The sequence below is a fragment of the Cervus canadensis genome, chromosome 15 (genome assembly GCF_019320065.1).
Source record: "Cervus canadensis isolate Bull #8, Minnesota chromosome 15, ASM1932006v1, whole genome shotgun sequence".
Taxonomy (NCBI): domain Eukaryota; kingdom Metazoa; phylum Chordata; class Mammalia; order Artiodactyla; family Cervidae; genus Cervus; species Cervus canadensis.
In genome coordinates this window covers 70672509-70687840 of record NC_057400.1, presented here as the reverse complement: position 1 = coordinate 70687840, position 15332 = coordinate 70672509, and the positions used below count along the sequence as shown (strand labels likewise).

The following is a 15332-nucleotide window of genomic DNA, read 5'->3' as shown; positions in this document are numbered from 1 at the left end:
AGCAGTCTATAGATTCAATGCAATCCCTATCAAGCTACCAACGGTATTTTTCACAGAACTAGACCAAAGAATTTCACAATTTGTATGGAAATACAAAAAACCTCGAATAGCCAAAATAATCTTGAGAAAGAAGAATGGAACGGGAGGAATCAACCTGCCTGACTTCAAACTCTACTACAAAGCCACAGTCATCAAGACAGTATGGTACTGGCACAAAGACAGAAATATAGATCAATGAAACAGAATAGAAAGCCCAGAGATAAATCCACGAACCTATGGACACCTTATCTTTGACAAAGGAGGCAAGGATATACAATGGAAAAAAGACAACCTCTTTAACAAGTGTGCTGGAAATCGTCAACCACTTGTAAAAGAATAAACTAGAACACTTTCTAACACCATACACAAAAATAAACTCAAAATGGATTAAAGATCTAAATGTAAGACCAGAAACTATAAAACTCCTAGAGGAGAACATAGGCAAAACATTCTCCAACATAAATCACAGCAGGATCCTCTATGACCCACCCCCCAGAATATTGGAAATGAAAGCAACAACCTAAACAAATGACCTAATGAAACTTAAAAGCTTTTGCACTACAAAGGAAATATAAGTAAGGTGAAAAGACAGCCCTCAGATTGGGAGAAAATAATAGCAAATGAAGAAACAGACAAAGGATTAATCTCAAAAATATACAAGCAACTCCTGCAGCTCAATTCCAGAAAAATAAATGACCCAATCAAAAAATGGACCAAAGAACTAAACAGACATTTCTCCAAAGAAGACATACAGATGGCTAACAAACACATGAAAAAGATGCTCAACATCACTCATTATCAGAGAAATGCAAATCAAAACCACAATGAGGTACCATTACACGCAGGTCAGGATGGCTGCTGTCCAAAAGACTACAAGCAATAAATGCTGGAGAGGGTGTGGAGAAAAGGGAACCCTCTTACACTGTTGGTGGGAATGCAAACTAGTACAGCCACTATGGAAAACAGTGTGGAGATCCCTTAAAAAACTGGAAATAGAACTGCCATATGACCCAGCAATCCCACTTCTGGGCATACACACTGAGGAAACCAGATCTGAAAGAGACACGTGCACCCCCATGTTCATCGCAGCACTGTTTATAATAGCCAGGACATGGAAGCAACCTAGATGCCCATCAGCAGATGAATGGATAAGGAAGCTGTGGTACATATACACCATGGAATATTACTCAGCCATTAAAAAGAATTCATTTGAATCAGTCCTAATGAGATGGATGAAACTGGAGCCCATTATACAGAGTGAAGTAAGCCAGAAAGATAAAGGACATACAGCATACTAACACATATATATGGAATTTAGAAAGGTGATAACGATAACCCTATATGCAAAACAGAAAAAGAGACACAGAAATACAGAACAGACTTTTGAACTCTGTGGGAGAAGGTGAGGGTGGGATATTTCAAAAGAACAGCATGTATACTATCTATGGTGAAACAGATCACCAGCCCAGGCTGGATGCATGAGACAAGTGCTCGGGCCTGGTGCACTGGGAAGACCCAGAGGAATCGGGTGGAGAGGGAGGTGGGAGGGGGGATCGGGATTGGGAATACATGTAAATCCATGGCTGATTCATATCAATGTATGACAAAACCCACTGGAAAAAAAATAATAATAATAAAATAAATAAATAAATTAAAAAAATAAAAAAAAAAAAAACCAATACCACTGGAGGAAGTAATATGTTCTCTGTGGCCCCTTGAGGAGGAAACTGCTCAGAAACTTGCTCCTGGACCCTCCAGACTCTGCCTGACCACAGAGTGTGTGTGTGGTCAAAGGAACCCTGAAATGATAATGATATTGATTGGGGTGATTGGGAGGGGGGGGGCGGCGGCACAGAACAGAGTTGCCCCAGAATAAAAGAGACATGAGACAGAGCAACTAAACCCATGGATGGACCTTGTTGGACAACTAGGGGCTCAAGCTGCTGAAGCCAGCATTCCTCACAGACAGATCAGACAGCCTCAGGGAATTTCAGGAATTTTCCTGGCCACTCCCCGCTCAGATCACCTCCTTGAAGCTCCAGGGCACTTTTCATACTTTGAGAAGACACACCCCTTCACCTTCACCTCCTGATCCTCCAGGCTGAACCCAGTGGAGTCAAAAGCCCCATCTGTGTGTTGCTGTAAATCTGGTTTCAATGCAAACAGCAAAGGACCTTCCCCGTCAGGCAGTGTCTGAACCTCTTTTCACGCTATTAAAGGTATAGCCACACTTAAAATGTCCCAGAAACACTGAATCAATGGGACATGAAATCACTGGGCTCATTAGCTGAGTTGATAAACGTAACAGATAATAAGCCTTCCCCACACATAGCCCAAGGTCTCCAAGGTCCTCATCGTGCACACAATACTATGAAGCAGATAGGGGGTATTTTAACATGCCCATTTTACAGAAGACCCTGATTCTCAGAAAGTTTCAACACTTGTCCCTTCAGGGGCACTCTGTGTGAGCAGAAAATCGAGTGTAAGAAAATCATGTGCACATTCAGTTTTCTCAATAAACTTTTTCTAGTGCCTGGCAAAACTCATATTGCATATGACAACTGCCTAGATTCAGCAAATATTGCAGTACAGAGCAATTTTCTACCTAGAATGAGGGAAATGTTACTTTTTAGGAAAGACATCATTTCAATTCGATTAAAATGCAAGACTGAGCCCATGCCTAGCACCCAACATGTTAAAATACACTTACCTGTGGGCACAGATAAACCCAGGAGAGCAGACATGCAAGTTACCTCAAATATAATTAGCACGTAGACCCCAGCGAGGATGACCGCAGCAATGGTCACTTGTGCTTCAACACTTGCGCGGAGGTACTGATGAGTCATCAGAAGAGGAACAATCTGGGTCTGCTGGAGGGAGGCTCGGACGCTGATGGAAACAGGCTCTCTGAAGAATGAAGCAAATATCTTACCACTGGTAAAGGAAACAGACCTGACATCAACCATTAGCACTTGCTCCCTCAGCTTTCTTCCCAACACCAGTCGCCCACGGCTATAACCAGAGCCTGAACCGATCGCAGAGTGCCTAACCTGCCAGACGAGGGGCCCTGAGCACAGGCGAGCTGCGAGAATACATGCACAGCCTCCCCATAGCCAGGCCCTCTGACATAGCTCCTCAGCCTCCATCAGGCACCGCCTGCCTCACCACAGTGCCACCAGCCCAGCAATGAACAGGGGCAAAGATGTTCACAGTGGTTCAAACCATTTAATTTTCCATCTTCCTCCTCACCACACATCTGATTGCTTTGTGCACATGCTAAGTCACTTCAGTTGTGTCTGACTCTGCAACCCTATGGACTGTAGCCAGCCAGGCCTCTATGTCCATGGGATTCTCCAGGCAAGAATACTGGAGTGGGTTGCCATGCCCTCCTCCAGGGGATCTTCCCAACCCAGAGGTCGAACCTGTGTCTCTTATGACTCTGGTACTGGCAGGTGGATTCTTTACCACTAGTACCACTTGGGAAGCCCATGCTAACAAATAGCAAATCCAATGATTCTCACATGCGAGAAATTTGAAAAAGGGTCATGTGCAACCTGAGAACAGGTAGTCAGCTTGTCACTAATGGTGGGAAAACCCCAGGAACAAGAAGTATGCAGATCAACAGTATATGGCCTGGTGAAAATAAAGACTCTAAAATTTCATAACTGCTCTGAGCTGAATTGTGTCCCCTCAAAACTCATATCTGGACATACTAGTTCTCCATACTTCAGGATGTGACTCTATTTGGAGATAAGGTCTTCACAAAGGTGATTAAGTGAAAAACAGTGACACCAACATGACTGGTGTCCTTGTAAGGAAAGGCATTTGGGGCACAGAGATGCAGAGGGATGGCCACTGGGGACATGGGGGGAAGACAGCATCTACACACCAAGGAGAAGGACCTCAGGAGGGGCAGGCCCTGCTGACAACTTGAGGAAACAGCTGTCTACTGTTTCAGCCACCTATCTGTGGTATTTATTATAGCAGGCCTAGCAAACTTATATAGTAACCAAAAGTACAGACTTAACATGGAGTGGCATTACAGAAAAAAGAATTCTAAGATATACTAGAATTCCCCATTGCGTAGCTTCATGATATTAATGAATTTAAAGTATCAGCTGTAAAACATAGTTTGCTTCAAAATGGGTTCTGCAATCTTACTTCCTGACACCTGTGGTTTTGACACCCACCACAGACTCATGATCACTGGCTACACAAGAGAAGCAACTCCAAGCCCATAACTTGCCTAGCCATTTATAACTGGAGTCCCAAGGGTCATACTTCTCTAGGGAACATGTCCCAGAGGAGCTTCCCTGAGACTTCAGTCACCAAGACCTACCTGCTAAGAACCTCAAATGTCCTGCTCACCACCACGTGCTCACTTCTGCTTGGGTTTAAAAATATCGTCCAGTTATAAGTGACCTGCAAAAGTTGAAGCATGAAATCCTGGTAAGGCTTTGAATCTGGGCCATCAGCTGGGGTCCAGCAGTGCTCAGGGCAGGTGCTTGTCTAGGATAAGAAAAGGAGAAGAGCACAAATGCTTTTCACACAGGGATGTTAGAGACAGCCAGGTGATGTGCAGCTGGAACATCCGTGATTTGGAGGGCTGTGTTTAAGAAAAAGAATATGAAAATACAAACACAAAATTCATGTACAAAGACACAGAAATACAGAAGTAAATATAACCTATTAAGAGAAAAGGAAATCACTGCACGTTACTGGAGACACAGTCTTCTGAACCCACTGAGGCAACTGACCAGAAAGACTGCTCTCTGTTTGCAAACTGGAGGCAGAAACTCTCCACACCCAGGTCCCAGAAGCCTGTGGGAGGGGGGCCTGAGGATGAGCTTCCATTTTCACAGGCCAAGGTGCCCTTGTCAAGGGCAGAGGAGTGGAAAAGCCAGATGAAAGGGGCCAGATGTGTGCAGAGGTGGAGGTGCTGGTGGGGCAGAGGGAGGCCTGGCTGTGGCTGCTAGGGAAACTTCAGTGGGAGGACAGAAGTCTTGCCACCCACAAATCATAAGGAAAATCGAAAACAGGAACTCTGAAGTTGGTCAAAGCCTGAATTTAAAACTTTCATGTTTGGAAAGAGTGTATCAGAAAAAAAAAAAAAAAAAACCCTTCAGTAAAAATCTCCTGTGTTGTGTTTCTGGAGCAGGCAAGCTCAATACAGACCCAAGGGTAGGCAACTATTAATGTGTCAGCAGGCTACAAAAGGTCATGCCCTCCTCCACACAAGGTCACAGAGGGATCCTTCAGCAGATTAAGTGTGCCCACCTCATCTTTACTGAGGAAGCCTTGCCAGCAAACTATGCAATGCATACAGGGAAGCCAAGTTTGTCCTAAGACCATGGCCAGAGCAACCGGTAGAACATCAGTGCTGCATCAGCCATTGTCCATGAAACCGCAGCCTTCTCCACAATGAGACTTTGGCTGTGGGGACACTGCTCTGTATGGCAGAAGAATATGTGACAGGTGCTGTCCCCACCATTACTGCAGTTATACTCCATTTTGAATGACACAGCCTTGTATACCAGCAGCGTTTCCTTCTATTAGTTATAACAGGGAAAATCCGTGAACTAGGGATATAACTTCATATGGAAGTCATCATGGAAATCCAGGGGAGTCCCTGAGACCAGGATTTGGGAGACAAGAGAGAGAAACTAGGCCTTGTCTGGGCTCTGGGATATGGTGGCCGGGACTGCTGGCTCTCCTAACCTTTGCAGGATGTGAACTAAAGTACTTGCCTTAGATGCTGAGCACAAGGTCATATTGGTACAGAAGGAGAAGCTCAGGGAAAGCAGACACAGTCTTAGCTAAGAGTCCACAAACTCAAAGGAACCATGTGTGTTGAACTATCTTCTGTACCATGAGGTAAGGGTCAGGTTTAACTGCACTTTCAAATATATGTGTCCCTGAATTGCCCCAAAAAACACTATAATTTGAAAAAAAGAAACCTCAAAAGCTTGACTTTACTGAAATGGTGAGAGTTTTATAACCGCCTTAGAGAAAAGAGAATTTCCATGACAAAGTAAAAGATAACGGCTTGCCTAATAATGGTATCATTACTCTAGGGCTCCCATCAAATCCATTCAAGAAGAAATTCAAGTTCTTTTCAAATAACTTTTAAGTGTAACCTGCTGTGGCCGCCGCCGCCTGGAGCCTGCAGTGTTAGCCTGGGTCACCTCCACCACCACGTGCTCTTCTCTCCCGAGACGACTTGGGCCACTGGCCACCAAGGCCCCTGCCAGGTCCACCTGGAGCAGCATGGAGTCTGCACGGCTGCTGAGGTTCACAGCTGGGGGAGCGTCAAGGTAAACTACAGAACAAGAAGGAGCGGCCTGGATTGCCGCCCCCGGCCCCCACCCCCCCAGGGAACACCCATCTCAGAAGGTACACAAGGAAAGGAGCGTCCAGGCCCTCCCCTCCACCTGCCCCTGACTGCTCCTACTTCTTCAGCCCCTCACTCCAGACACACGCAATTGGTTTTGCTTTCTTTCATTGTGTTTTGAATCATCTGCTTTAACATCTAGCTGGTGTCTCGCATCCTACAATCATCTCTGCTACCACTCTTGGCAGCCAGAATAAAACACCTGTCCCAGTTCCTGGACTCATGGTGAGGAGCAGACAGGATGGCTTCCTGAATGAACAGATGAACTAACCCACAGCCATGCCCAAATCCTAAGGTGGCTGGTGGGAAATCACAGGGAGAACTGAACAAGAAATCCGAAATTGGCTAAACCAGTGAAGTCCTTTGCAGTGAGAGGAGGGAAATCCCTGCAAAGCTTGTGAAGGACTCTGAGTCAGGGAAGTTATAGGGAAAAGAGGCTCCTTCCTCTCAAAATGTAACCCTCATGCACTTACGTCCCCACCACAACCTGGCCCCTTTATTCCTACATCCTGCACTGGTGTGCTGCACAGACGTAAGGTCTGTGCTCTCAGGCTTCCTCCCTCTGTGCCAGCGGCCTCTCAGCTCTGCTGCAAGGCCTGGGGCCCACACCATGGATTCTAAACAGCAGCTAGCCCAGCTATTTTGCTCCAGAAGAGAAAGCTGCTGTAGGTGCAAAAACATGAATCTCAAAATGATCTATGTTTTGTGTGAGGTCTCAAAAGTCTTAGCAGCAGCTCACTGATTGCAGGACGATTCAGTGACCAACCCCTTTACTCTCCCTCAAAACCCTTAAAGAAACAGGTTGTTTATGGAGTTGACTTGGGAGAAGGCAGAACTTCACTGTTGCCAGAGTGTTTACAGGATTTGAACAGACTGTTGGGGAGTGCCAGTGAATAGTTAGCCCTTTTTAAAATATATGCACTGGGTTGTTTTATATATATATATATATTTATTTTAAAACAAACAAAAAAAAGTATTAAAATATCCTGATAAATAAAGTGTTTTTCACTCTCTGACATAAATCACAGCAGGATCCACTATGACCCACCTTCCAGAGTAATGGAAATAAAAGCAAAAATAAACAAATAGGACCTAATTAAAATTAAAAGCTTTTGCACAACGAAGGAAACTATAAGCAAGGTGAAAAGACAGCCTTCAGAATGGGAGAAAATAATAGCAAATGAAGCAACTGACAAAGAATTAATCTCAAAAATATACAAGCAGTTCATGCAGCTCAGTTGCAGAAAAATAAATGACCCAATCAAAAAATGGGCCAAAGAACTAAACAGACATTTCTCCAAAGAAGACATACAGATGGCTAAAAAACACATGAAAAGATGCTCAACATCACTCATTATTAGAGAAATGCAAATCAAAACCACAATGAGGTACCATTACACGCCAGTCAGGATGGCTGCTATCCAAAAGTCTACAAGCAATAAATGCTGGAGAGGGTGTGGAGAAAAGGGGAACCCTCTTACACTGTTGGTGGGAATGCAAACTAGTACAGCCACTATGGAGAACAGTGTGGAGATTCCTTAAAAACTGGAAATAGAACTGCCATATGACCCAGCAATCCCGCTCCTGGGCATACACACTGAGGAAACCAGAATTGAAAGAGACACGTGTACCCCAGTGTTCATCGCAGCACTGTTTATAATAGCCAGGGCATGGAAGCAACCTAGATGCCCATCAGCAGATGAATGGATAAGGAAGCTGTGGTACATATACACAATGGAATATTACTCAGCCATTAAAAAGAATGCATTGGAATCAGTTCTAATGAGATGGATAAAACTGGAGCCCATTATACAGAGTGAAGAAAGTCAGAAAGAAAAACACCAACACAGTATACTAACGCATATATATGGAATTTAGAAAGATAGTAACGATGACCCTATACGCAAGACAGCAAAAGAGACACAGATGTAAAGGACACACTGTTGGACTCTGGGAGAAGGCGAGGGTGGGATGATCTGAGAGAATAGCATTGAAACATGTATACTATCATATGTGAAATAGCTCGCCAGTCCAGGTTCAATGCATGAGACAGGGAGAGCTCAGGGCCGGTGCCCTGGGATGACCCTAAGGGATGGGATGGGGAGGGAGGTGGGACGGGGGTCAGGATGGGGGACACATGTACACCCATGGCTGATTCATGTCAAGGTATGGCAGAAACTACTACAATATTGTAAAGTAATTAGCCTCCAATTAAAATAAATAATTTTTTTTAAAAAGAAAGTGTTTTTATCAGCACTGTTTTCTATATTAGAGCTAATGGGCAGCCAGCTCTTGGCTAGAAAGCATCTACCCACAACTATGCTGGTACCTGGCTTCCAAAAAGGACAAAGGCAAACAGAAGTCACACATGAGGCAGGATATAATAGGGAAAGGCCCAAAGAGACCCTGGTGATTCTGCCACACTGAAATCATTCCTGTCTTGGTCTCTCCCCAAGGCAGACACATGATATGCATGGAGTGGAAAAAGATATTTCAGCACAGAATAAACGTTAGAGACCTTGCAGAAACCCAGGAGATGGATCAGCACCCTCGAAGGCTAATATCAGAAAAGCAGAGGCTTCTTCTTCTAATAATGTAATGAATGTTTATGGGGCTTCCCTGGTAGCTCAGCTGGTAAAGGATCTGCCTGCAATGCAGGAGACCTCAGTTCAGTTCCTGGGTGGGGAAGATCCCCTGGAGGAGGGCATGGCAACCTACTCCAGTATCCTTGCCTGGAAAATCCCCATGAACAGGGATGCCTGGTGGGGTACAATCTCTGAGGTTGCAAAGAGTCAGACTGAGTGACTAATCAGAGTACAGCACATCGCAAGCAAAGAGCACAGAGAACGGAACAAGGCCTCCGTCCTTGCGGGGGTGTCACGCCCTAGCAGGAAGAGTAAAACACGCTGTAATCAACCACCACTCAAATGGAGTGCACACAAAATCCAAGGGACATTGGACCACATGTGCCTCTGCCCTCCCTTCCCTCTGTCTTTCCAGATGCCCACATTGTGCCTGGAAGTCAAAGCCCACTGCAGTGTTCTGGTGTCAGCAGTGACTTATGGATCCCAGCAACTTGGACCTGTGGTCAAGCCCACCCTGCAGGCAGCTTTGATCCTTGCCTTCCAGCCATGCTGAAAGGTCTGCTCTGCTAAGGTCATATCTTGCCTTTGCCTCAGAGGCCTCCCCCAAACCTAGAGAACCCCACTATCTTCTGAGATCTTGCTCAAGCTCTCCTCTCCTTAAACCCTTCCTTGTCATCCACAGCTTGAGAGGATCCTCACTCCTTCCTGTGTTCTCTGTAGATCAGGCTTACTCTGTTAAAGAGCTCACTCACAACATACTATGGTGTGTTTTAGATTTTTCTCCCCCCGGTCTAGCTCCTCAAGCGAAGAAACCACATGCTATTCATTTCTCTACTTCTCTGGAGACCAACATGATTCTCACCATATTTTATGTCCCCAAAAAATCTTGATCTAACTAATAATATTTGTTTACAGTGTCATCCTTCAAGTCCTTTGAACCTATATTAGAGTCCCAGCCAGACCAGGTCATGGAACAAAGAAGACAAAGAAATCATCTTCTTCTTCTGTTGTACCCAACCATGGGCTTCTTGCTTTTCCCATTGCTCAAATCCATGACTCAAATTTAAGCCGTCTGTCGAGCTTGACTCAACCCAGCCCCACTGTGCGCACCAGGGCACTCTCCTGGGTGTTCCCGGCTCACGGTCTCCACACTGCTCTTCTAACAAACATGGCCATCCACTCTGCTCTGGTGCTCTCAGCACAGAGAACTATGTCCTGAAGGCCCACGCATGACGGGAAGAAAGACACACGAGCAAAGTACTAGGCTGCCGGCAGCGTGCCGCGGCAGTGCCCGGAACAAACCCACAAGGTTCACCTCAACTGCGGAGTCTCTCAGGCTTCTCCTTCAGTTTGCTTCAGAGCTTATCTAACGCTGGGCTCAGAAGCCCTGGCCAGAACCTCCTCCTTGACCAAACTTGAGTCAGGATCCTCTGAGCCCTCTTCTCGACTAGGCCTTGACCTTGGCCTGGTGAGCCACGGAATAGGGATGTTAACATCTTCTAGACTCTTCTTCTTCCATGAACTCCAGCAAGTTCTCACAGGGGCAGTGAGTGGAATAGGAAGACCCCTGAGAAAGCTTGAATTTGCTAGGGAAGCACATCAAATCTGGAGCCCAAGAGTACAACAGAACCCTAAGAGCTGCGGGCAGGTAAGATGAGAAAGCAGCCCTACCCCTGAAGGATTGGTAGGAACAGTGCAGGGCCTGGCAGGCAGATGAAAGAAGGCTGAGAAATTCCAGGTGTCTGGGGCGTTGACGGTTACCATGGCAACCATAGACCACAACACAGCCAACATTTAACTGGATTTACATAACTCCCCCTGGCCCATAGACCTTCAAACTTAAAACTTCATTTCTGTGCTATGGACTGAATGTCCATGTCCTCCTCCAAGGGATCTTCCTGACCCACGGATGGAATCCAGGTCTCTGCATCTCCTGCATCGACAGGCAGATTCTTTACCACTGAGGCACCTGGGGAGCCTGGGTCTCTAAAGAAATAACTGAAAGCAAATGAGGTCATAAGTTGAGGCCCAGATTTGATAGTATCTGTGTTCTTGTAAGAAGAGACACCAGAGAGTTCTCACTCTTTATACACACACACACACACACAGGAGACATAGTGAGAAGGTGGCCATCTGAAAGCCAGAAAAAGAGTGCTCACTAGAAACCAAATCAGCCCATCCTGACCTTGGATGTCCAGCCTCTAGAACTGTGAGAAATGTCTGTTGCTCAAGTCATCCAGGTTGTGGTATTCTGTTGTAGCAGCTGAGACCTATAAAAGGGCAAGAGATTCCAGAGGATAAGAAACCAAGCAATCATCAAACTCAGATGACACTGCCGAGGAAAGAACCAATGAACTTAAAGCTAGGTAAAGAGAAACCATTCAAGCTAAAACATAAGAGGGTAGGGGCTGGGGTGGGGTTGAGGGGACAGAAGGAGCATCCAACAGCCACAGAAAGCCGGGCCTTAACTGAAATATACTGCTTGCTGTCACCTTTCCATGGGGAACCTCTCCACCACCCACCCACTGCAGTCTCACTAAAGCCCCCTTCCTTATGTTCTGAAGCCTCATCTTTCAACAAACATCCTGCAGGAACAAAACGCACGTGGGGAGTAATCATGATTGCTTATGCTGTGACCTTGGGCAACCATCATAATAGTTCTCAGGTCTTTTCACTTTGTGACTCAACCTCGGGTGACTGTCCATCTCAAAAAAGGTTCAGATACAGTAGCTTTCCAGCGGTGACACAGCCAGCAACTGCCAGAGCTTTCCTTGATCTGGATACAGGCTAAATAAAATCTGAAACAATCAGAAACATTTAATGACAGATTTGTGGTGTGAGAGCAATAGGATTTAAGTAACTTTGATAAGAGCTGAAAATAGGGTTATGATAATTGTGCTGCTTGATGTATCCAAAATTTACCTGCTTACTCTGAATAGCTTTTCTGAGATATTAAAAGATAAAATTATGAACCATTAAACTATTTTTTTTTTGCTACAATTGGCCTTGATTACTGATATTTGACAGTTTTAAGAATTGACTACCCAGCCTTAAAATTAAATTGTCAGAGGAGGGTAAACGTGGAGAGTGGGGAAAACAACCCATATGATGGTGAGAGCTCACAAGGTGGAATTTTCAGAGCACCTTATACACCCTCAGAAACTAAACTAAAGTGATGATGAGATAACAGATTAGAGGTTCAAAACAAACTTCTCAAATTCTGTTTTGGTTGTGTCCACAAAACACCAAAATTTCGATTACCGGAAGAGTGAAGACCAGACACAGAGGTCAGGCGAGCTTTTGGGGATCGGGAGAGGCTTGGCCCACCCACACCTCCCCTGGAGAACCCCAGGACACCCACCCACCAGGCCGCGCTAAGCAGCTGGGTCTTCAGAAACACACAGTTGTTTGAACAGGAAGCAGAGAGGCAAACTGGTAACCAAGAAAGTAAACTCATAAAGCTTTCAGTTCACTGTAATTGTTTTTAGCCTCGATTTCCTTTCTCTGGACCCCTCCTCTCCTCCCTTGTGGGTTATTAAAGAGTTGCCTGTATTCAATTCAATTCAGCCAATATTGACTTCATGCACGCTTGCTGTCTGAGATGCAACGTGGCTCTCTACACGTCACACTGAGAAGAGACGACTCTGGCCATGCACTATCCTGCACACACACAGAACCCCAGTCCTCGTGCCCACACACACAGATAACGAAGACCATGTGCTTACAGCTACACACGGTCACACACACGCAGCTTCCAGTCACAACGGGCGCCCAGCACAGCTGCCCCACAGTGCCTGCTGAGAAGAGCCACACCCACACCAGTCCTGGAGCCCAGAGGGCACAGGCATGGAAACACTACTCGTCCACCCCTCCCTTGCTCACAGTCTCATACCCTGTCACATATTGGGGTCTCTCAAAAATGGCCCACACAAAGTGTCCCATGCCAATGCTAAAATTAGATAATAATTATTAACTGCAAAAATAACTCCCTAGGTGCACACACAAGCTCGAAATGGTCACAGACCACAAAAGACCTACTTGTCCCACAGAGGATTGCACATGCACAAACACACAGCAGACAGAAATCCTCACATCCACATGCACACACACAGATTGGGCGGGGGGAGGCTCACAGTTGCTCATTCAGCAAATGTGTTTTAACTGCCTGCAATGTGATCTTGGCTAGGGCCACATCAGGGCACATACCACACAAATGCTGGCAATGACACTCATGACACCTCAAGTCAGAGGAGCACTCAGGTTGCCTCCAGGGTTCTAGCTCTGCAACCGTCCCTGGGGGTGTAGGGCAAGTAAAATCAGAGCAGTCTCCAGGGAAGAGGCAGACACAGAACTTCACTCTCTCCCAGACAGCATGACTCAGCTGGGCACCACCCAAAAAGGGCACTGAGACATTCCTAGGGGCAACCATGATGGCTGGACATGTCCCAACACAAATAAAGAGTGCTTATTGCATGTGGTTGAAAAGAGAATTTGGCAAAAGCCACTTAATGTAGGGATTAAGACCCCGGGGCAAGCTGCCTTCTACAGACCACAGCCAGATCCTCACGGTTTCCACTGTACAAAGCGGGACAAAAGTAGAGGAACATGACTAAGGGCGGGACTCCCTAGCCACCTCCAGATTGCCATCTCACATTCCCTCAGCATCTCTTCCTGAGAAATGCGTGTTCCACACCTCAGGTGCCCTGCTACCCAGCCCGAAGCACCCAGGGACTCTGCCAAGCAGACAGCAAGGCTCAGCATGCCATGGTACTCACAGAGCACAGCACCACAAAGACAAATAAGCCTGCAACTTTTAGCCACCGCACACAGCACCTGCAAGAGAAAAGACAGGTCCCAGATCACGCTGATGGCAGTCCTATTTGCATGCACCCACAAAGGTCAAACCTCAGATGTCTGCCGAAGCCTTGACTAATGTCCATCTCAAAGCCATGTGTGGAATTCTTTCTATAACATTATGAAGGAGGATACTGCTGAGAATACCAATGACCTGTTGTAAACATACAGCTTCTTGCGAAGCAGTTCAGAGGAGGTTACAGGAGGAAACAAAGTTAAACCTGAATGTCTGAACACATCTTCTTGTCAGAGATGCTAAAGTTCAAGATTTGGGCCTCTTTACTAGCTTTTTAAAGGCTCTGGTTTCCTGGAAACAAGCTTTATCTTGGCTCTCAGATTCATATTTATCAATTATTTTCCCTTAAGTTTTCTGGAAGGTAAGAACATGGATTTGATCATTGAATAAACATTGACTGAGACATAACCAAACAATTCAAGAAAGAATTTGCAGTGTTATAACTGGTTGTACCAGCAGAATCCTTTAAGAATTCCTTAGGAGATAATTTAGCAGACAATCCAGCCCTCTGTGGACCCCTGATAGTCATCATTACACACTTCTCCATTGTGACTCTCAGACCTTTGGGCAAATATGGTCCTGGCAGCCACTCCAGGCTTATCTCTGCTCCTTTCACCTCCTCAGGGCCCACCAGATCCCATCTCCTGAAGACGCTATCACTGCCCAGTTGCTGAAGGCTGCTCTCCCCTGGCTGCTTCTTCAGGGCAGGCACTGGGATATTTGTGCTCAGCTCCTGCCAAAGATAGGGTGCTGGTATACAGCTTGTGCTTGATACATGTTTGTAGAATGAAGTAAGAAAGTCTATATTGGGACATCTTTTTCAAAATCTTTCTGATCCTTTTAAAATGGCAAAACCTTGTTTTGCATTCTTTTAGATTTAACGAATTTGATGAATAATCATAGCATACTTCCAAATTATGATCAATAGTTCCTATTCAAATGGGAATAAAAAAATATTTCTTTTTAAAGCATGAAGCATTAATTGAACTACCCTAAACACAGATGTCTTTCTGCATAACTGACACATACAGCAGAGCTAACCATCCAAAATAGCTTTTACAAGTTTCAACAATAATGTGTAGTATTTTCTAGACATGTTAAAAAGAATGTCACTAAATCTTTCAGTCAAGCGGAAAGTTTGAGGCAGCTACTCTATGAATCATAAAAGATAAAACAACTACTGAATGTAAAGGCTTAAATGTACTTGATCCTATTTTCCACGCCACAGGATATTTGAAGAACCTCGCATCCTCTGGAGTTGTGAGCTAGCATGCTACAGAAGGGTGTTCACGGTATCAGGGCTTACCACCATGGTGAGCGATGGGGACCAGGTACCTGTTCACATGCTTTCACATAATTCCAACAATTTTATAGCAGATTAAACTGGCTGAATATTTACCATGCCTATAGCTAAGACCAGCCATGGTACAGAAACTACACATGGCTA

General features: G+C 45.4%; 1 protein-coding gene across 1 annotated transcript in view; it reads right to left on the bottom strand.

Annotated features, from left to right (window-relative positions):
* OCA2 (OCA2 melanosomal transmembrane protein) overlaps positions 1–15332 on the bottom strand; it is a 124386-nt gene that overhangs the window by 71031 nt on the left and 38023 nt on the right. Inside the window, exons 5-9 of the mRNA XM_043487769.1 lie at positions 13791–13848; positions 11741–11813; positions 6177–6337; positions 4379–4461; positions 2793–2946 (exon numbers count right to left, since the gene is read on the bottom strand). Of these exons, the coding sequence (XP_043343704.1) occupies positions 2793–2946; positions 4379–4461; positions 6177–6337; positions 11741–11813; positions 13791–13848 (529 nt within the window). The remainder of the gene's footprint in view (positions 1–2792; positions 2947–4378; positions 4462–6176; positions 6338–11740; positions 11814–13790; positions 13849–15332) is intronic.